The following is a 23,171-nucleotide window of genomic DNA, read 5'->3' on the forward strand; positions in this document are numbered from 1 at the left end:
AACATGGTTTCTCTTACCTCTAGCCTTTGTGGGAAAGAATAGCCTTTCCCACACCTACTTCTAGATTTCTAAATCCATTTTGTCTCTCAAATACATTTGAAATGGTACCTTTTTTAGGTACCCTGCCCTGGCCCTGGGGTTGAGGGAAAATGGAGAGCAGAGAACATGACATGCTATGACATCATGAGATCACAGCTTATGGTCAGATAATGAAACAAAAGTACAAAATACACTACTTTATTTCTAACTGGGGATTCACAGAGACAACTGCTGCTTGAAAAATTAATGTTGAAAGCTCCCATCTTTTCGCAGCAAAAATATTCTGTGATAATTGGGTTTCAGAATATATTCCATTTTGCCAAACACTTTAACATTAATTGGGATTTCATGGTATTTCCTTCCTTGGGACACTAGAACAGGCCAGTTTACAAATGGGAAAATCTTAAGGCTACAGAACAAGTCTCCAGTTCCATTTGTTAAAATGCAAAAACTAGCTATTAAAAAGATCTGGTTGGGGCTGGGGATGTGGCTCAAGAGGTAGCGCGCTCGCCTGGCATGCATGCGGCCCGGGTTCGATCCTCAGCACCACATACCAACAGAGATGTTGTGTCCGCCGAGAACTAAAAAATAAATATTAAAAAAATTCTCTCTCTCTCTCTCTCTCTCTCTCTCTCTCTCTCTCTCTCTCTCTCCCTTTCTTCCTCTCTCTCCAAAAAACAAACAAACAAAAAACGATCTGATAGATTTTGCAAATAACATTTTTTTTGAAGTGGGTGATCCCTTAGGAAAATAATTCCATGGCTACTCCATGGACCTCCTGGCTATGTGCCTGACCTATACTGGGGTTATTAACTCACTACCTCAGCTTTCCCAACACTTTGTTTGTTTTTTGTTTGTTTGCCTTTGTTTGTTGTCTCTTCTACCATACTCCCTTGACCTCCCCCCCCCCCCCCCCCGCAAAAGCAGCAGGACACTATGGTTAAGAGGAACTTAAGAGAGGTTGGGTTGCAGCTCAGTGGTAGAGCACTTGCCTAGCACATGTGCAGCCCGGGGTTCAATCCTCAGCACCACATAAAAACAAATAAATAAATAAATAAAATGGATTGTGTCTACCTGCAACTGAAAAAATATTTTAAAAAGAGGGATTGAAGAGTCAATCTGCCTGGGTTTAGATTTGGGCTCTACTATTACACAGCTCTGACATGGGACAAATCACTGAAGTTTTTTATGTCTCAGTTTCCTTTGTCATGACATTGTTTTGAAGAATAAATATTATAAGCACTTAGAACAGTGTTTGGCATGTGATATATGTTATGCAAATGTTTGTTAAATAAAATAAGTAAATACCTGTACTTGACCGAATTATCTCTGTCCCAACAACATGGCCCAATAGGTCATACTGATTCAAGCGAGAACCATCCTGTGCCACTTCCACAGATTTGTTCTTCCCAAGAGTCCAAGAATAAACCACTTCAGCTGTTGTATAGGCATCTAAGACAGAGAAGAGTCAAGATGAAGTTAAAGGGAAAGGAAAATGGTTATTTATGATACTGATATTGTATGAGATTTAAATATATCTTGTACCCCCAAAGAGTTCTGGGTATGTGTTCTGTCCTTAACTGAATTCATCCATCCACCCAACACTCATTGAATGATTACTATAGTGCATGCCATATTCATAGTAATGAACCCAAAATAGTCTCTTCCTTCAATGACTCACAGACTTCTAGACTGATAACCAATCTCCTTCTCTTTTAGGGTAGAATGTAGGTTCAGGGAGAGGAATGACTACAATGTTATCTCATGCAGACATCACAAACTCAAATGTCTATGGGAGCCAGAAAAGCTACTTTGAATGAGTGAATAGTTCTAAGAAAAATACATTGCCAGAAAAGTAATAAAGTTTTCTTTTATTCACTATGGGTGATAATATGAGATGAAGCAAAAAAAATCATACTACTGATATTTTAGATTAAAAATAAAAATCCAAACTTGAAATACCAAGAATTAATGATCACAATTTTCTTTCATAACTTATTTATTACCATTTTGATGTGCAAATCAGAAAACTGAAATCTTTTCTTCTTCATGAGGGTGTTAATGTTTTATCTGGAATTCCAATGTCAACTACAGATTTTATACATATTAACCTTAAAAGGGGTGTAGGTAAGGGAAATGTCAGTATCTTAAAGGAATGAGTTGATTCCTTTCCAGACACAATTGACCTTTTTGCTCAGTGAATTTCTTTGCCCTGCCTATCTCAGGCACTTAGGTTCATAAATGGAAACTATTCACACTGTTCACCTTTTTCCTACAAGCTTTGAGCTATGTTGTTCAAGTTAGTGAACGGAAGTGTTTTCAGCTCCTGGTGGCAACTGCTATGTTCATAACGTGGTCTATTGGAATATTTTGCCACAAATCAGATGTGAATCTAACAGTGAACAAATGTAAATTCTGGGTCCCTGAAAAACTCGGCAACACTGGATGCATATTTCATAACAAGTCTACGATCTGTTTATATTATACTTTTTTTTACTTAGGCTTTTTTCCTCCCATTTTTAATTGGTGCAGTATTGTTGTATATATTGATGGGATTTGTTTTTAAATATTTGTACATGCACAAAATATAACAATATAATTTGGCCAATATCACTCCACAGCATTCCTCCCCCACCTCCTTACCTCCCACCCCTTTTCCCCTTTTCTCCACTGATCTCCCTTTGATTTTTAGGAGATCTACCCCATTTTCGTTTTATTTCTTCCTCTCTAGTCTCTGTATATGAGATAAAACATACAATCCTTAACTTTCTGAGTTTGAATCATTTCACTTAACATAATGGCCCTGTTCCATGCATTTTCCTGCAAATGCCATAATTTCATTCTTTTGTATAGCTGAATAAAACTCCATTGTGGATATATAACACATTTTCTTTACACATTCATCATTGATGGACACCTAGGCTGGTTCCATAGTTTGGCTATTGTAAATTGTGCTGCTATAAACATGGGTATGCATGTACATTATACTTTTTAGGAGCTTTTTCAATATAGCTAAGAAAACCTTTTACTGATTTGCTTAAAAGAATACCATGCAAAAACTTCTTCATTCACTTTAAAATTCTCATTGACATCATGAAAAATGTATGTATAATTCTATGGCATTTTTTATATCTTTGCTGTCATAAGCTGAAAATAAAATGTCACAAGAAATTTAACTTTTCAAAATAACTTTCCCTATATATGGCCTCAGTCATTTCTTCAATGCACCAACAATACTCCTACTTTTATACATAATTTCTGTTGTGCTATAGAGATATTTTTATAATTTTTTCATCTGTAAAATATTTTGATGCCTGAGAAAACTTATTGCTGATGACATGACTGCATTTCCCAGCAGCAACACCTAGGGTATACATTCAAATACAAAACTTGTTTAACTTTCAGTCTGTTCTTTAAATTAATATTTTTATTGTACATCTTTTCTATGCAGTAGTCCCCCTCCACCTGTGCTTTTGCTTTCCAAGGTTTCAGTTACCTTAAATTAATGCAGTCCAAAAATATTGAAGGAAAATCACAGAAATAAACAATGCATGTTTTAACCTACTTGGTGTTCTGAATAACATAATGAAATCTCATGCTATTCCACTTCTTTCTGCCTGGGGCATGAATCATCCCTTTGTCCATTGTATACAGGCTGTGAATGCTACCTGCCCATTAGTCACTTGGTAACCATTTTGATTATTGAATCAACTATTGTGATATTGCAGTACTTATGCTTAAATAACCCTTATATAGTAGCCTAACACTCACCTCACATCATCTCATCATGTAGGCATTGCATCATTTCAAATCATCACAAGAAGGAGAAGGATGAGTACAGTACAATAAGACATTTTGAGAGACAGAAAACACATTTTTATATTTATTTTTTAGCTGTAGTTGAACACAATAACTTTATTTTATTTATTTATTTTTATGTGGTGCTGAGGATCAAAGCCAGGGCTTCACATGTGCTAGGCAAGCGTTCTGCCACTGAGCCACAATCCCAGCCTCAAAAAAGCATATTTATATAATCTTTATTCAGTAAGTATATTGACAGAATTGTCTACTTTATTATTCTTTATTATTGCTAACCTGTTACCATGCCATGCTTATAAATCAAACTTTATTATATATATGTATGTATAGGAAAAATTCTATACCTAGATAGAGTTTGGTACTATCTATGGATTCAAGGATTGGAAGTCTTGGAACATATCCCACTAGATTAGATAAGGGGTGATTTCTGTATATCAACTGTAGTTTTCTATAATGGATGGAATAATTATAATATTTGAAGTTTTATCCCTTCAGCAAAAGTATACTTTGTATGCACAGTAAAGATGTAGAAATATTTTTCATTCCTATAAGGAAATGCAAACTCTCCCATCTGTTTTGAAACATAGCCACCTCAGTCTGTGTTTTATTTTTTTAATGATAAGTATAGATACAAGAACTATTATGCTAAGCGAAGCTAGCCAATCCTTAAAAAAACAAATGCCAAATGACTTCTTTGATATAAGGGGAGTAACCAAGGACAGGGTAGGGAGGAAGAGCTTGAGAAGAAGATTAACATTAAACAGGGATGATAGGTGGGAGGGAAAGGGAGAGAGAAGGGAAATCGCATGGAATTGGAAGGTGAGCCTCAGGGTCATACACAATTACATATAAGAGGAAAGGAGGGGTAAGAGAAAAATAATACAAGTGAAGATATGATTTACAGTAGAGGGGGTAGAGAGAGAAAAGGGGAGGGGAGGGGAGGGGAGGGGAAGGGGGATAGTAGAGAATAGGATAAACAGCAGAATACATCAGTCACTAGAATGACAATATGTAAATCAATGGAAGTGTAACTGATGTGATACAGCAATCGGTATACGGGGTAAAAATGGGAGTTCATAACCCACTTGAATCAAATTGTGAAATATGATATATTAAGAACTTTGTAATGTTTTGAACGACCAACAATAAAACAAAAGAACTATTTCCTCTTAAATTCACTGGGAGATTTTAATTATAAGTAAAATGAGAATGCAAATAAGTTGATTAATAGCAACTGATATTGGAGCCTGTTTGCAGGGAGAAGGAAAAAGTGATGGTCAGGATCATGTGTCCTGGGCAAGCATATGCACATCTACAAAGGACAGGACTAACCAGCCTTAGTCAATTGCAGCCATGTAAGATTTAAGCCCAGTGTTGTCAGATACTCTGATTTCATGAAATGATAAACATATCTGGAATTTTATGAGACAATATCTTAAATTTCAAATCTTGGCAAATAATTTTAAAAGTAATTAACACATATTTAGATCAAACACATTACAGATGCAGTCCCAATTTGTAACATCTGGCCAAGAGACTTCCTCCTATACATGGCTATAATCTCTTTTGATTCAACCTTGAAAACAAAGAATCCTTTGAGGCCCATTGTGTATCTAGGACTCCCACCTGGAATTGTAGCTCTTTAAACCATTATCATGAAGAAGAAAGGAAAATCTCAGGAATGTTTCCATACCATTGCCTAAAATATTTTCTGATATCATGTGAGATTGTCACAGTGCTATTAGTGAAATGTGATTTCACAAGATGTTGTCTTCTAATTTTTTCCTAGTGCCTTTCATCTTGTACCTATGCTGGAGTGCCCTGTACCCCTAAGCAAAGAACCAGCTGTATATATCTTCTTATCTTTGCTATTCTGGTGGTTGCAACACTCTCTATTTAAAGAGCAATACAGTCTTCCAACTAATCTACCCAAGATTTTGTTAGTTGGTTGGTTGGTTCTAGGGATTGAACCCAGGGCAACCACTGAGCCACCTCCCTAGCCCTTTTTATATTTTATTTAGAGTCAGGGTCTCACTAACGTGTTTAGGCCTTGCTAACTTGCTGAGGCTGGTTTTAAACTTTCTATACTCCTGCCTCAGTCTCCTGAGCAGCTGGGATTATAGTCATGCAACACCGTACCTGGCTACACAACTTTTGACAATGTGAAAACTACAGCAGGTTTGTTCAAGGAAAGGATAAGTGAAGGAAGATTTTTTTCTCACTCTTAAGAAAAAAAAAATTCTTACTGGATTTCTAACTGAGGCTGAGTACCTGGAGCAGACATTCCTGAATACTAACCCTCAAAATCCTAGCAGGCCCTACTTCAGATGTGAAATTATATTGTGCATCTAACAGTGTCTCAGAAGCTTCACCGGGCCCAGAATGGCAAATTGCTTTATGCAGAAAAAAATATCAATTTCTTTGTCAATAATATATGGAAACAGAATCATTTTGTAGATAAAAAATATTATCTTTTCATAATATGGAGATCAAAGCAGGAAAGGCATGAACTAATGAAGGGATAGAAGTAAAGGGAAAAAATTAAAAAAAAAACAGTTGAGAGCTGATGGTGTAGTTCAATGGTAAAACACATGCTTAGAGTGCACAAAGTCTTGGGTTCCATTCCAGCACCAAAAATTAAAAAATAAAAATAAAAAGATGGAACAAAGAAAGGGGATGGGAGAAGGACAAAAATGAGAACAAATTGAAAGATACTTGATTGAATCTCTACTTGAAGCCTGACCCTACACTGGGAAACAAAGGATAAAAAGGCACAGTAACCACAATTAAGGAGCCCGCAATCCATTGAAGGGGAAAGTGTACAACAGTTACAGTGGAAGTTTGAGCATAAGAAATGTGTGCACTAGTGAAACAAAAGCAAGTGTTAAGTGAACAGAAATAAGCACTATTGTTCCTGCTCAAAGTTGAATGTTAAAGAAGTATTCATAAAATAGATGATACTCACAAGATGAGGCCACTTTTAGGAGATGGAAAAGGACAATCTTAACCAAAAAACAACAGAACAAAGGACAGGAGTACATTGTACTTAAGTTGTCACAATCTTATCAGTTGACTTGGCTTAATAAATGTGTGCTAGTATACCTATATGTTGCTGACAGTATATCATTCTTGAAAATTAAATATAAATAAAACCATAAACATAGTGTACTATATACTTATACATTATATATAAGTATATATATAGTATAAGTATATATATATATATATATATATATATATTCACACACATAAATAGTATACTGTATACAAACCAAGAGAATGTTCTTACAATAAATAACAAGTTTGGGAAGTAAAATAAATCCTTAAACTGATATTTAAGACTTGTAACTCTGGTAATTCTATTTAACTTACTAGGTCCAAAGGTGGTTATTGAAATACTAATCAAAGAGGATCTCTCACATATTCCAACTTCTATTTATTTATTTATTTTTATATTTTTAGTTGAAGATGGACACAATACCTTTATTTTGTTTATTTATTTTTTTCTTTATGTGGTGCTGAGGATGGAACCCAGTACCTCACATGTGCTAAGCAAGTGCTCTACCACTGAGCCACAACTCCAGCCCTATTTATTTATTTTTATTTGTTCTTCTTAGTTATACTTCTGAGTTTCCTCCATATACTACCAGGCTCTTTTAAACACTTAAAAACTTGCTATTTCTTATTTAACAACGTGCATGTCAATAATTATCATTAAAAAATTAAAAAGTTTGGTTCTATACTACTAATAATAAATGTTGGTGAGGATGTGGGGGAAAAGGTACATTCATACATTGTTGTTGGGACTACAAATTAGTGCAACCACTCTGTAAAGCAGTATGGAGATTCCTCAAAATTTAGGAAGGGAACCACAATATGACTCAGCTATCCCATTCCTCAGTATACATCCAGAAGATCTAAAATCAATATACTATAGGAATGCAGCCACATCAATGTTTATAGCAGCACAATTCACAATTGCCAACCTATAGAGCCTATCTTGGTACCAGTTGATAGATGAATGGATAAGGAAAATATGGTATTACTCAGTCATAAAGAATAATGAAACTATGACATTTGCTGGTAAATGGATGGAAATGGAGAAAATAATTCTAAGTGAAATAAGACAGAATCAGAAATTAAAGAGTCATATACTTTCTCATATGCAGAAGCTAGAACAAAAGAATAAAATAAAGAAAAAGAAGGTGACCCATGAAGATGGAGTAGAGAAAGGGGATAGAGGGGGAGGGAGGAGCGATGGGATAAGGGCAGAACAGTGGAATGAATCTGACCCAGCTTTCCTATATACATATATGAATATACCACAGTGAATCTCACGTTCATATATATTCACAAGGTATTAATTTAAAAACAAACATATATAAATAGCAGAAAGATCAGTAAAGAGTAGAGGAAAGGGAATAGGGAAAGGGAGGAGAAGAGGGTAAGGGAAAGTACTGGGGAATGATATTGGAACAAATTATATTCCATGCATGTATAATTATGTCAAAATTAACTCTAACATTATGTATAACTATAGTACACTAATAAAAATACATTTGTGCCTTTTGGTTAATATAAACACTGTCTTAATTTGGAAACAAATGGAAACAAACTGTGGTCTAGAGATGCAAGCTTATATGTTATGTATATATTCAGCTTTATTAGATTCCACCAAATACTTTTCCCAAAACTTTATGAAGTTATACTCTTTTTGGTTTGGGGAGGGAGCAGGGAGGGTATTGGTGATTGAACTCAGGGTCACTCAACCACTGAGCTAGTTCCCCAGCCCTATTTTGTATTTTATTTAGAGACAGAGTCTCAATGAGTTGCTTAGGGCCTCACTTTGGCTGAGGCTGGGTTTGAACTCGCAATCTCCCTGCCTCAGCCTCCGGAGCTGCTGGGTTACAGGTGTGCACCACCACACCTATACTCCTATCAGTACATCATGACAGCACAGATTTGTTCTGCATCCTCACCAATATGTGATGTTTTCTGTCTTTTTCATTTTGATTATTTCTTTGAGTTAATAGTAATGCACTTTGGATTTTAATTTGCATTTTCTGCTAATGTAATTGGTTACTCTGTGTGTGTGTGTGTGTGTGTGTGTGTGTGTGTGTGTGAGAGAGAGAGAGAGAGAGAGAGAGAGAGAGATGAGAGAGAGAGAGAGAGAGAGAGAGAGAAAGAAAGTATTGTATAAGGTACAATCTCTACCACTTTAAAGATCATAAAGATATTTTATTATGTTTTCTTCTAAAATCTTTATCATTTTCCCTTTCACCCTTTTACATTTAGATCTACAAATCCATCTGGAATTTATTTCTGTGCATGATGTGAAATAAGAATCAAATGTCTCTTTTCTATTCTGTCCCATCAGTGTATACATCTGTCTTTGCAACAATACCTTGTCTGAATTATTATTGCTTTAAAATAGTTGTAGATAATTGATACTGGATTATATTTGCCTGAAAATTCTCTGGCTTTATTCTTGCATTGTTTTCTTCCGGTTTATTGTGCTTTGTGTGTTTGCATGCTTTGTCTTTGAATTAATAATTTTCATCAGTTTTAAAATGATTTGCATTAACTAGTTAATGATTGTTTTGCTCCTTTCTCTGCCTGTGGTCCTTCTATAAAATCACTCATTTCAATTTATTTTGCTATGTCCTACGTGCTTCTTACTCTTTTCTTTATTTTGTTTTTCTGTGCTTCAATTGTGCTATTTTTTCATTTACTCATTTTCCAGGTATCTAACATTGTTTTCTGCTTGTTAATCTATGTATGAAATCTGAATTTTAAATATTATACTTTTCTATAAGTAATTTTCAATTTATTCTTCTTATAGATTTCAATTTTCACCTGAAATGGTCTATCTTTTTTCTCCTCTATTCATTTTTTCCTCTTTTTCTTCTTGAACATATTAGCCAAACATTTTAAAGTCTTTTTCTATAAATTGCATGTTTGGTTTTTTTATATATATATTGTGTTCTTGCTTATAAATCTTGGTTTTAGGTCATATGGCCATGCTTTTTCATATGACTCACAATTTTTTAAATTAAATTGCAAACATTGCATGTAAAACTGTAAAACTCAGATAGAAGCCTCTCTTCTGAGGCTTCATTCCTTCCTTGATATGTGTGAAAATTTCACCTTAATCTTATATGGGACTGAGCTGGATTATAGTTTTGCTTAAATCCAGTGTGTCCCTATTGTTCCCTTGTAACTACAACATAGCTCCTAAGGTTTTAAACTGACAACCTGCCATATATTTCTGTTTACCATTGAGAAACTGTGGGAAAGGCAACTCTGCTTTTCAATGCTTTCTTTTCATGTTGAACTATGGCCTCATGCTCTGTTAATGAAGTCAAACTGAATCCAAGCTGCAAACCAAGACCAGAATTAGCAAATTGCCCCAGGGATATAGAAAGTTAGATCATAATTTGATATATGAATGGTTCTCCCACTTTCTCTAGAGTTTTAGTCTCTTCTATACTTATCCATTCTATACTTTTAGGTTTTCTAATTGTTTACTATGAGAGCAATGGTCACAAACAATCAACTCTGTCCTACCCAAAATGGAAGTATTACTAGTCTCGTTCAATAGCAGATCCATTAGTACAAAAATCTACAAGTCACCAGAGAGTTCTCTGTCATAATGCTACATGTGTAATCCATCATGAGGTCCTGTTGTATCTCCCTTCAGAACATATCCAGAATCAGGACACTTCTCATCACTTTTATCACTATCTCTGTGAGATGATCCATCAGCATCTTTGACTTGAGATAGTTCAATGATTTCCATTATCTCTCCATCATTATGTCACCTGAAATATTGCAATAATCATTTACTTGAACTTCCTGCTTATATCCTGTCTCTAATTATTTTAAAACTCCCTTGTAATATGTTTTTAAAAATAAGTAGATAATGGAATTATTTTGTTTAAAATATTCTAATCACTCTTCATTGTCCCTTGGCATATAATTCAAACCCCTCTAATGCCCTACAAGACTCTAGATGACCTGGTCCCCTCTTTAGTATCATCCTTTTCCAGTGCTTTCCACTTATTCTGGGAAGCCACATTGTTTGTTCTGATATTTATTTAACAAGCAGATACTGTTCTGATCTTTTCCTTGGGCAGTTACTGTTTCCTAGAGCATTATTCCCTCAGATATCTGCATTGTTAACCCCTCTACTTCATAAAAAAATTCTGCTCAAATGTCACTTTTTGAAAAATTTTAATTGACAACATAATAACTGACATTTATGAAGTGCAGTGTGATATTTCAATACATGTATACAATTGTACGAATTATGATTGTGATCTTGTGAAGATCAAATCAGGATAATTAGGGGAATTAGCATATGCAATCACTCCAAACATTCATGATTTCTTTGTGCTGGGAATAGTCCAAAACTTCTCTTCTAGCTATTGTCAAATACATACAAAATAACAACTATCTATAGTCATCCAACTATGCTATAGAACAGTAGAACTTATTCCTCCTACCTAACTGCATTTTGGTACCTGTTACACATTCTCTCCCTAGCCTCCCCAACTCCATATTGTTTCATAATAAAATAGGGTGATCCTGATCACTCTGTTTTCAATTACAATAGTAACACCTATTCTCTGTCTAGGCATGACTGATTCTCCTTATTCTGTAGTGCTTTCATGTTTCCCCATGGTTCTTCTCACTTTACAACCTATTTTATACTTTACTTTTTATTCATTGTTTATTTTATCTTTCACCATCCCTCTCTTATCATATAAACTCCACAAGGGCAGAGGTTTTTGTTTTATTCATGGATGCATTCCAAACTCCTAGAATAGAAGCTGACACACAGGAGGCAATCTGTAAATATTTGACAAACTAATGATTGAAAAGATATGTCATACATAATTATTTGAGTCTTTTGAATAGCACTTTCTATTTCAAAACATAGAGCTAAATCTAATTTAGACGTGATCATCACAGATCTTGATATATTAATCTGATGACTCCTTACATAAGTTACTATGCAATTCTTAGATTCAGAAACCCTCAATTTTTATTCAACTTTGATTTTTCTAATTCATTTGAAAATGGAGTATCTACTCTCTTCTCTGTAAAATTTGCAGCTACTGAGAAATGCAATACTCTAAAAGATAAAGTCTCCAGAGTTTCTTCCTGTCTACCATTTACTTTTGAGAATTGGGCAGAGGTATATCAAGACGCAGGTAGAATGGACACTTCAAAAATATAATCACGTTCTCTGAGAGATCTTGTTCTTAGGAAGCTGTTCCTGTGCTATATACCAGCTCTGTTGTGCTCTCTCCTCTGGGCAATTTAGAAAACAGATGTTGATGCTTCAATCTGACAGAGAAATTAGTCTAAAATGGTGAAGTAAGGTTTGTTGCTAGGAAAGAAAACTCTGTTAAGGGCTGTCTCCTCCTGCTGATCAGTTAGTACTACTTGACTTCACTCTCCTGACCCACTCCCATAACATCTAAAATAAAAGGCCTCAGCTTAAGAAACTTCAAGGGAACAAAATGGGATATATTAAGTTTCTTTTGGAAAAAGATTAGGTGAACAACTGAGAAAATACATACAGCTTCCAAACTTCAGTGGACAGGCATGCACATCCATGGGAAAATCTTCCAAATGCATAGGACACTCAGCATGAATTGTCAATCTAAAAGAAAGAAAGAAAGACAGAAAATGAAATAATGCTAAATTACATGTTATTCACCATGAAGCTCAGATCCCACTTGACAGCAATTGTACAGTCCTAAGAATGACAGGAAATTTTGCTTATTTAGGTTCTCTGAATCTTTATAAACATATAAGATGAATTAAATGAACTAGATAGGCCTCAGATCAATATTCAGTATTCATATTTTTAGATCAGATCTGAACCCCACCTTAGAAAGACAAATAAAATTTATCTGGTCAAATAGTACTTCCTTAGCCACCCTCCAAGAAGACTGGAAATACCAGGTTCTGACTCATTCGCTCCTGACCACAGCTTAATTATTTCTGGAATAATTCTCAGCAGGCTATTATGTGAGTTATCCAATTTAAAGATTGCACTTGAGAAGATAATGTGTAGAAAGAATATATTTCACCCTGATAATGAACAGAAAGACCCAAAAAAGGATTCTGCTGATCACAGGAACTGTTATGGCTTTTTTGAAAGAGATGACTCTTGGAGAACACACACACACACACACACAAACACACACACACACTTCATAAAAAATAAACACAAAGGTAATAGAGGACATCAGAATCATCAGATCCTCAGATCCTTAGGGGTCAAGTCTGAAGAGTTCATGCTTTTTCAACAGAAGCAATAGATAGGAGATTATGCATGGATTCCTCAGTGGAAATCTGGATGGGGTATGATTTGCCATGTTCATATACTCTCTCTTACATTAGTCTGTCTAAATAATCTATGCCAAAGTTTCCCTCTGAATTATTTCTCATTTTTTGAGGCTCAACTTCGTTTGGCCTAGATTGTAGTCTCTTAGGTAGAAATGAGACCTACACAGTAAACATTCAGAGTTCTTTGAAATATAGTCTTATGAAGTACTTCTACATAGCTCCTGGTTATATCTAACCCAATTGCTGCCATCCCCTTGAAGTTCTAATAAGTTGAGAAGCTAGTTGTCAATTTTGGTGTTATTCATTTTCCCAGTAGCTTCTTCCCTTAGGCACCCTGCTTATAATTTTTCAGGATCCAAATACACCTAGGGGCCAGAATCTATGCCTAATGAGTCATCAGTATATCAAATAGAGAGGAATATGCCTCACTTTTAGGAATTATCAAAGTTGAGGCAACAAATTTACAAAGGCCTGTAGAAATCCTATGTGCAGAATCTCCATTTCTCATCCTCAATCCCAATGTACAGTAACAGTGTAAGGTAGGAGGATCCCAGCAAGAGGATATCCTCCAGGCCACTGCTATCTGACAATGTTTATCTTTGGTTGATGACAGTGAGATAGCAGAAGATATTTATTGTGAAATTATAGATATTCATATGTTTAGGAAGGCAAAGAAATTTAATGTGTAATTATTATGATTATAATGATCATTGCTAATAACCCATGAGATGTTCACAGAATGTTACAGCTTCTAAAGCATATCCACATTCAGATAATCTTACTCAAGTCTGTCCCTAATATTTGTGACATAGTTATCCTAGTTGCCTGGAAGAAGGATGCTATTTATTCAATTTTTTCCCTTTGGTACCTCTGTGAAGTAAATATTGGAGGTATTATTATTATTCCTATTTCAGAGACAAGAATCCACAGAGTTAAATTGAGTTACTCAGAATCATACAACCAGAGGACAGGAGTGCCAATACAGATATTGTTTTGCATTAGTTATCTTCTATTTACCCGAAGGTAAATCCCTCCTTGGGAATCTTTTAGTCACACCAGAGATGCTGTGATTATCTATGGTTATATATAAGTAAACATTTCCTGTGTTTAAGGTAGTTACAGGAAAATACCAAGAAAATAAGGAAGAATCAGAGCAATAACCACTACTGCACAATGATTACTGTATAAGAGGTGAACAATAATAATTACATATGCAGTTAACTCATTAACATAGAACAGGAGTTGGTGCACTATCTGGGTACAGTCAGAATGCTTCCTGGTGCAGAAAAAGCTAGAAGGGATATTAAAATTAAAGTAAATAGCAAAGTGGAAGGAGAGAGGGAGGACAAAAGGGAATACTGTATGACACCAGAGGTCAGAGAGCATTAGGATCTAAGAAGAACCAATGGAAAGAACACAGCATTATTTGGCTTGTGAAGTCCCCTGCCCCCACAAACATCTACTTTTTCTTCTCTGTGCTTAGGTGGGATGAGAGAGAAGTGGATGAAAAGGAAGATAGGAAAGTTATTACAAATCTGCTCCTAATCAGAAATCACTACCTTTGCATCCGGTCTTTATAATCTATTTGTTGTGGTCTTATTCTCCACATCCCAAGGACTGCTGGTACACATGAAGTAATTTCCCCTTGACATTACTCATAAGAGACAGTATCTTGGAAATAATAATGTAAGTGGAGAGCAAGAACACAATTTTCTTTATTAAACCCTCATGGAATCTTTTCAGTATCCAACACAAGGAACAGGTTTCTCAGTGAAATATATTTCTCTTATGTCATGAAATCACCTTTATGCCTGAAGAATAAAGGTCAAATTGGTGGGATTTTACAGACTGGTGGAAGAACTGAACTTTTGTTCAAGATACATAGGAAATTTTGTAAATATCCAAGAGATTAGTTAGAGCTGAAAGCATACTTGTCTTTTAGTTCCAACCTCTTGCTGCTTAGAGATGGACATATTGAATATTAGAGATGGGTAAGTATTTACTGAAGGGTACACAGTTGGTTTCTGCCTTCCAACCTGGAGCTGTTGCTAATGCACATCTGGGTACATATGCTTTAGATATCCTGCTTTGAGCAATATCTATTATTGTTCTGATCATTTGTGAAGTTGTTTCACATCTATCAGCCATGTTTAGAGATGCTGATCAGTTAGCTATGAAGAGGTGGCTGACTGGAAAGCAATTGAGCTTGATTTTCTTATAACTTCATCCCAGAGGAATAAGTGCTTCAGTTTTGTCATTTATCCAGATAATGACAATATTTAAGTTTTTCTTCCAAATAATCCATTCCATAATCTATGTAAAATACTTTTCTTTCCTAGTCTGATCAAGTCAATGATACAAAATTTAGACGTTCAGAATGATAACATTCACAATAAATGGAAATCATCATTTAATTTATGGGATTATAAACTGGAGGATGATACCTACAGAGTGATTGATCAGGGAGATTATTTATTACTGCAGTCTCATTAAAAGATGAAAGGGATAGGAACTAAGATATTAGCAGTAGACATAGAAACAGATACTAAAAACATTTAGAAGGAAAAATAAGAAAGACTTTGTGTTTAGGTATTAGACTATTCTCAACTTTAGTGTCCTAAACAGTTAAACAAAACCCATTCACCCATTCACTATTTATTCAATAACTTCATGGATGTCCAGGATATCAGGAGGCATAAGTCACTTGGCTGTAGTTCTTTCAACATGCCAAGTTCTCTGACATCATGGCTTTTGCATTGACTATGCTCTTGGCCCAGAATGTTCTTCTTGCAAATGCCTGGATGACTAATCCTCACACTTTTTTTCAAGTCTATTTCTAATTACTCCTTCTAAATGGGGCCTTCTCTGTATTCTCAGTTTTCTACCCACCCCGTGGATAGTAAACATTGCTATGCTCTTTCTTTCTTTCTTTCTTTCTTTCTTTCTTTCTTTCTTTCTTTCTTTCTTTCTTTCTTTCTTTCTTTCTTTTGCAACTAACCTACAACATACTTTATAATTTTTTTTATTCATCATAAAGTTAGGTATTTTTATCTTTTTTTCTGTTTGACATGTGCCAAGAACCTAGCACATTATAGGTATTCAAGGAACACACACTGGATGAATGAATTACTGGATAACTTATTTCTTAAAGACCTATTTGTACTAAAAGCTTGCAAAGAGTAGGTGTGCATTGGGCAAGACAGCGTTTCAGGATTCTTGGGGTTCCACAAAAAACAGTATCTTGATGTGATTAATTAACAGAATAATATCTGGGCATATAGCTTCTTTTATACAATTTTGGAACTAGAAGAACTTTATATAAAGCATCTAGTTTTACCCCCCCCCATATATTTTATGTATGAGAAAACAGAGGGAAGGTAACTTTCCCAGAATAATCCAACATCTCTGGGAAAGAGCTGGTTGAAAGTTTCTTGACTCACTGGTGTATTCAACAAATATTTATTGGTTACCTACTATGCATCAAGATATTGTCCTAAACAATGTAATTATATTAGGGAACTTATGAAGATTGTCCACTTAGGGCATAAATCTGAGTGGAGTAAAACGAAATAAACAATATAAATAAGTAAATTGTAGAGCATATTAAAAGGTGATATGCCCCAGGGAGAAAAATAAGTATGGGTAGAGAGTATATGGAGGTATTGATTTGACTAATATTTTAGGATAATTCTGGCAGCTGTGTAGAGAATAAATTGAAACAGGACAAGGACTCAAGCAGAGAGATGAAATCTAACAGTGATCATGACTCAAACCTCTTGAAAATCTTGAGATAGAAGGCAACTTTCTCAACTGATAAAGGGCGTTTGAAAAAAAAAAAAAACCTTATATCTAGCACCACACTCAATACTAAAGGACTGTTACTTATTTGTTCCATGAGGCAAGAATGTCTGTTCTCTGTTATTTACCACATTATTAGAGATTTTAGTCACTCCAAAAAGAAAACCAACAGGACATGACTATTATAAATATGGAGTTATTTTTAAGGAGATGAGTAAAATATTCTAGGTTAGATAGATATTGGTGATGTTTGCACAACTGCAATTATGTTATAAATCATTTAATTCTGCACTTTAAAGAAAGGGTGCATTTTCTGACATATGTATAATATTTCAGAAAAGCTGGCTAAAATTAGACAAGCAAAGAAATATAAGACAAAAATTGGAAAGCAAAAATCTAAACTGTCTTTGTTTGCAGGTGATATGTTCAGACATTCTGTGCATATATATTTAGAAGATCTAAAGCCATTAAGATGTCAATTCTCACCAAATTGCTCTATAAATTCAAAATTTCTTTTCAAAATCTCAGAAGTTTTTCTTTTAGTAAAACTGGTAAATTGGTTCTAAAACTTAAACCAAAACACAAAGAATCTAGAATAGTCAAAACAGCAAACTACAAAGCTTATATACAACAAAGGGGAAATAATTAACAGAGGAGGCAACCTACAGAAAGGGAAAAATATTTCCAAACCAGACATATTGCAAGCAGCTAATATCCAGAATATATAGGGAACTCAAAAAACTAAATGATGAATGTTGGTGAGGATGGGGAGAAAAGGAACAGGTATAAACTCTTGGGAGAAATATAAATTGGTACAGCTATTATGTAGAACAATATGGAGTCTCCTCAACAACCTAAAAACAGATCTATCATATGATCTAGCTATTCCAATGGGTATGGATACAAAGGAAATGAAATCACTATGCCAAAGAGACTCCCAAATGTCCATGTTTTCTGTGGTACTTTTCACAATAGTTCAGGCATAGAAACAGCCTCAGTGCCCATCAATGGATGAATGGAAAAATAAAATGTTGTATATATCCAATGGAATATTATTCAGCTGTAAAGAAGCCACAAAGAACTGGAGGGCAATATATTAAGTAAAATAAGCCAGACACAGAAATACAAATACTACATATTGTGTCTCATATGTAAAAGATACCAAAAAATCAATCTAAATGTAGACTAATGATTATTAGAGGTTGAGAAGGATGTGTGTGGGATAGGTAATGATAGGTTGGATTTGATACAGGAAAACTGTATGCCTATGTTGAAAAATCACACCAAATTCCACTAAAATGTACAATTAATACATGTTAATAATAATAATTTTTAAAAATGAACATAGACCCTTTTCCAAAGCATAAGCAAAAATCATCTAATAATATATTATAAATTTAAGAACTAAATTTTTTAAAGCAGAACATAGGAAAAAAATCTTTGTTATCCTGTTAGGCAAAGATATCTTAGACCCTAAACCAAAACATGATCCATAAAAGACAGAATACTATAAATTAGACTCCATCAAATTTCAAAACTTTTGCTCATCAAAAGATATCACCATGAAAATGAAAAAAGGGCACAAAGTCTATGGATATATTTGTGAAATATCTGATAAAAATATTTTTATCAAGATTTTATAAACTCTCAACAAAGTAGATATAGAAGAAGTACTTCAACAGGATAAAGACCATATGGTATGGCCATAAGGTAAGCCTACAGTAATATTATGTTTGGCAGGAAAAATTGATATGTTTTCCTCCAAGACAAAGATGTCCACTCTCATCACTCCTATTCAAGAGTACTGAAATTTATAGCATGAACCGTTAGCAAGTAAGAGAGGGAAAAAGGAGAAGACAAAGGGAAAAGAAGGGAAGGTAAGAAACCCACATTGGAAAGAAAGAAGTTAAACCGTTCCTATTTGCAGACAACACGATCCTTTATACAAAATCTCCAAAAAAAAAAATCTGTCTGTAAACTGTTAGAAATAATGAACAAACTCAGTGAAATTTAAGAGTACAACAAACAAAAATTAGTAGCATTTCTATACACAGTGAATTATCTGAAAAAGAAAAATAAGACAAAATATCCCATTTATACAGTCATGAAATAATAAAATAAAATACTTAGGGACAAATTTAACCAAGTAGAGTAAAGCTCTTCACAATGAAAACTATAAAACAGTGATGAAAATTCTTGGAGAAGATACAAATAAATGGAAGAATACCCTGTGTACATGAATTGGAAGAATTAATATTATTTAAATGTTCATACTACTCAAAATGACCTATATTTGTTAGAATAAGTTATAATCTATGTATGTATAATATATCAAAATACACTCTATTGTCATGTGTATCTAAAAAGAACAAATAAAAAATAATAAAATACCTATACATTCAATGCTAGTCCTTTGAAAATACCAATGATATTTTTTCATGGAAATAGGGAAAAAAAACCCTTAAAATCCACATAGAACCACAAGAGACCCCAAGAACCAAAGCAATCATGAGCACAAAGAACAAAACTGAAGGCATCATGCTTCTTGCCTTCAAATATACTACAAAATTCTGGTGATCAAAAGACCAAGGTACTGGCACAAATGTAGACACAGAGACCAATACAACAGACAATAAAGACCAGAAATAAATTCACATATTTATAGTCAAACAATTTTCATTAAAGATGTGAAGAACATACCATGTGGAAAGGATAGTTTTCAATAAATAGTGTTCTGGAGACTAGGTACCTACATGCAGATGAAACTATATCTTTTGTCTTATCACATGAAAAGTCATCTCAAAATGAGTTAAAAGCTTAATTGTAATACTTAAAACTATGAAACTACTGGAAGAAAGCATGGGGGATAGTTCCATGACATTGGTCTGTGCAATTATTTTTCTGGATATATCTCAAAAGCACAGACAAAAATAGATTCATGGGATTACACTAAGTATAAAGCTTCTGCATGGCAAAGGAAACAATCATCAAAGTAAGGAAACAATCTACAAAATGGGAGGATATTCTCAACATTTATTCCAGTGATTTATGCTATGCCATCTCTTTCACTTAAGAATCCCTGCTATTGACTTAAAGCCACTAAGAAAATAATTTCTTTTTTATTCCTTTGGAATTACACAAATTATAATGACACAGATATTTTGTGCCCTTATTTCATCTCATTGTTTATATGTAGGTACATTTTCAAAATAAGCACACTTATCAAAGATTATTCTACTATGCTATGTGCTGATTATTTTATATTTAATTATACTTTATGAATTTATGAATCATATTCATAAATAAAAAAGTAATTGTTTTACACTTTTATATATATAGTGCTTTGCATTTTAGAATTTTTTTGGAGGATACATATGTCTTATGTCCTGAAGTAGAATGAATACCATATGCAAGTCATTTGCTTTTATTTTTTATTGATTAGTTTTAGTCATCCATTTTCTTTTAGATGGAAATCCAACAAAAGCACCAACACAATGGGAAAAAATTTCCAACTCATAGTATCCATGTCCTCACCTTCTGCTATTGTCTGAGTGTTTGTGTCCCAAAAATGCACATGTTGAAAATTAATTCTCCCTGAGAAAGTGTTAAGTGGTGGGACCTTTGAAGGTGATTGAGTCATAAGGTTTCTGCCTTCATCAGTGAGATTAGGGCATTTATAAAAGAAGGCCTAGGGAGATTGTTAGCCCTTTCTGCCTTGTGTGGAACACAGCAAGTATGTGCCCGCTTTGAAGCAGATACCTAGCCCAGACAATGAATTTGGATCTTAGACTTCTAAGGTTTCAAAATCATAAGCAAAAATTTGACTGCTTTTAAATTATCCAGCCCAGGTTATTTTGTTCTAGCAGGCCAAATGTATTAAAAATGTGATCATTTGCCTTTGACCAAGGAAACAGGATCATTCTAAAAAATGAGGTTCTATTGCTCATATTTTGATAACTCTCACTTTACTAAGCCACTTTGCCATTTCCTTACCTATCCTCTACCCAAAACTCTGGCACACATTCATTACCCAGAATGTTATGGAGCTGTGCATTTAACATTTGCATATCTTAAAATATGCATGTTTACTTCAATTAAAGAGTTTTTAAAACTGTAAAATTAATATGAATGAAAATGAGTTATGTAGAGCTTCACAATGCCCCACATAAAAACATCAAATTATTCCTAGATTTTTATATGTGGGATTCTGATTTTTTTTGTACTGGGGATTGCACCCAGGAAGTTTTAAGATTGAGCTACATCCTTAGCCCTTTTTTATTTATTTATTTATTTATTTATTTATTTATTTATTCATTCATTCATTCATTCATTCATTCATTCATTTATTTATCTATCTATTTTTGAGACAGGATCTCACTAAGTTGTTGAGGCTGATCTCAACTTGCCTTACTCCTCCCTCAGCCTCTTGAGTCATTGGGTTTACTGGCCTGCCTGATTTTTTAAAGTGGGGACAAAAACAAGGAGGAGCCCTGGAGGAAATACAAATTTCTACACTAATTAGAGTTCTACGGGCTAAAGGTTACAGAATATATGTATTGGTTATTCAGTGAGACTGTCAACCTGTTAAGGGTAATGTAGGAGGGGACAGCTTAAACTACATAGAAGATGAGTTTTCCTACAGCTCAGGGTGTGCCCCACTGTAGATAATCTGTCAACTTGGCATTTTAGAAGTATAACAGTCCGCTCTGCACTCTGAGGAAAGTTATTTCTAAAAACTAAAATATAGAAAACACTATATCAAGAGCAGCTGAGGTGCCAGGCAGGCTGGTTCTATAATCATGGAGTAAAGGGTAGGGTCTAGGATTTACAGTGAAAAAGAAAGGATAGTAAATCACTTATAGCCATTATCGGTACAGAATGAGTCACTTGAAATATATCCCAACCAAACACCCAAACCAAGCAGTGCATTAGTCACAAGAATCCCAGTTGTCTGCAGACTTCTCATTAAATCCTCAAGGCACTGACAAGAGGCTCAGTCCACAGGAAGGAAGGTGATCACTTTACTATTGCATTTAGCATTTGGAGGGAGCACATTTGAGTATTTCCAATTACCTCTGAGGTATAGCTCCATCTGACATTGGCACTTTCCCATACTTTCCCTCACTCTCCCTCCATCTGCAAATACTTGTGATTTCACTAAACAAAAATGTGTCTTTGTTCCCTGCCTGAATGTCCTTTTCTCTTTATTTGTGCAATACATTTCCTTCACTTTGCTAAAATATGACCTCTGCTATGATACTTTGTCTGTGTCCTGTAGGCATAGTGGTTACCCAAGTTCACAGAAATTTCAAAGCACTTCAAATACACTAGTGCTTACCACATAGGATTTTCAGTATCTGTGTGTTTGTGTTTTGCACAAGTCTGAGCAACTTGAGAGGGGATCTCAAGTCTCAAGCAATCATCATTGCACTTCCATCCTAGGATGGTGGTTGGCACATAGCAGGTGGTAGATAATGCTTCTTTATCTGAAAAATATGTCTGAAAGATAGGCAGATGAGACGTTTCCATCCCATTTTCCAGAAGAAGAAACTAAGACCCAGTGAGAAGAAATGTCTTGCTCAGGATCATACTACTAATGTGTGCCAGATTTCCTGATTTTACTCTAGATGCTCATGCCACTGCAACATAGGGTCTCCACTCTAAGAGTAGCATCTAAAATAGTTGGGGATTTTTGGAATAAGGGGGACCCTTCTGTAAATCCTTCTCATTTAAAAATGAGCTTTGTAGCAAATTCAATCTGCCTAGTGATGACTTTCCTGCTTTGGAGAAGTGGAAGTCCTTCTTATTTCAAGGCCCTGATTTTCACCTGGAACTGGAAAAATGAAATAAATGTGATAACTCCCAGTAATATTTTCCTCCTCCCCTATGTCCAGCTCAAAAGCCAGTTTTCCTGAGAAGCCCTGCATTATATGGGTCCATGCCCCCAAGTCTGAGGAAATACTATGAGTTTTTAGCTCATAACACTCCGTTGTTGGCTTTTCATGAAACTTCCATTATGAATTATAGAGGTGTAAATGATGTGTCCTATCTTTCCTTCCAAGATGTGAGCTCTTGAAGCACAGGGGTTGATATCATTGCACAGAGCACACCGAGTAATTTTTTATATTATTTCTTGCTTCTCACCTCATTTG

General features: G+C 34.7%; 1 protein-coding gene across 1 annotated transcript in view; it reads right to left on the minus strand.

The window, feature by feature from the left end:
- The window catches only part of GABRA3 (gamma-aminobutyric acid type A receptor subunit alpha3), a 228,760-nt gene that overhangs the window by 26,320 nt on the left and 179,269 nt on the right, over positions 1–23,171 (minus strand). Inside the window, exons 7-8 of the mRNA XM_081277644.1 lie at positions 12,447–12,529; positions 1,348–1,491 (exon numbers count right to left, since the gene is read on the minus strand). Coding sequence (XP_081133770.1) covers positions 1,348–1,491; positions 12,447–12,529 — 227 coding nt within the window. The remainder of the gene's footprint in view (positions 1–1,347; positions 1,492–12,446; positions 12,530–23,171) is intronic.

The sequence above is a fragment of the Spermophilus citellus genome, assembly GCF_964194105.1.
Source record: "Spermophilus citellus genome assembly, chromosome: X".
NCBI lineage: Eukaryota > Metazoa > Chordata > Mammalia > Rodentia > Sciuridae > Spermophilus > Spermophilus citellus.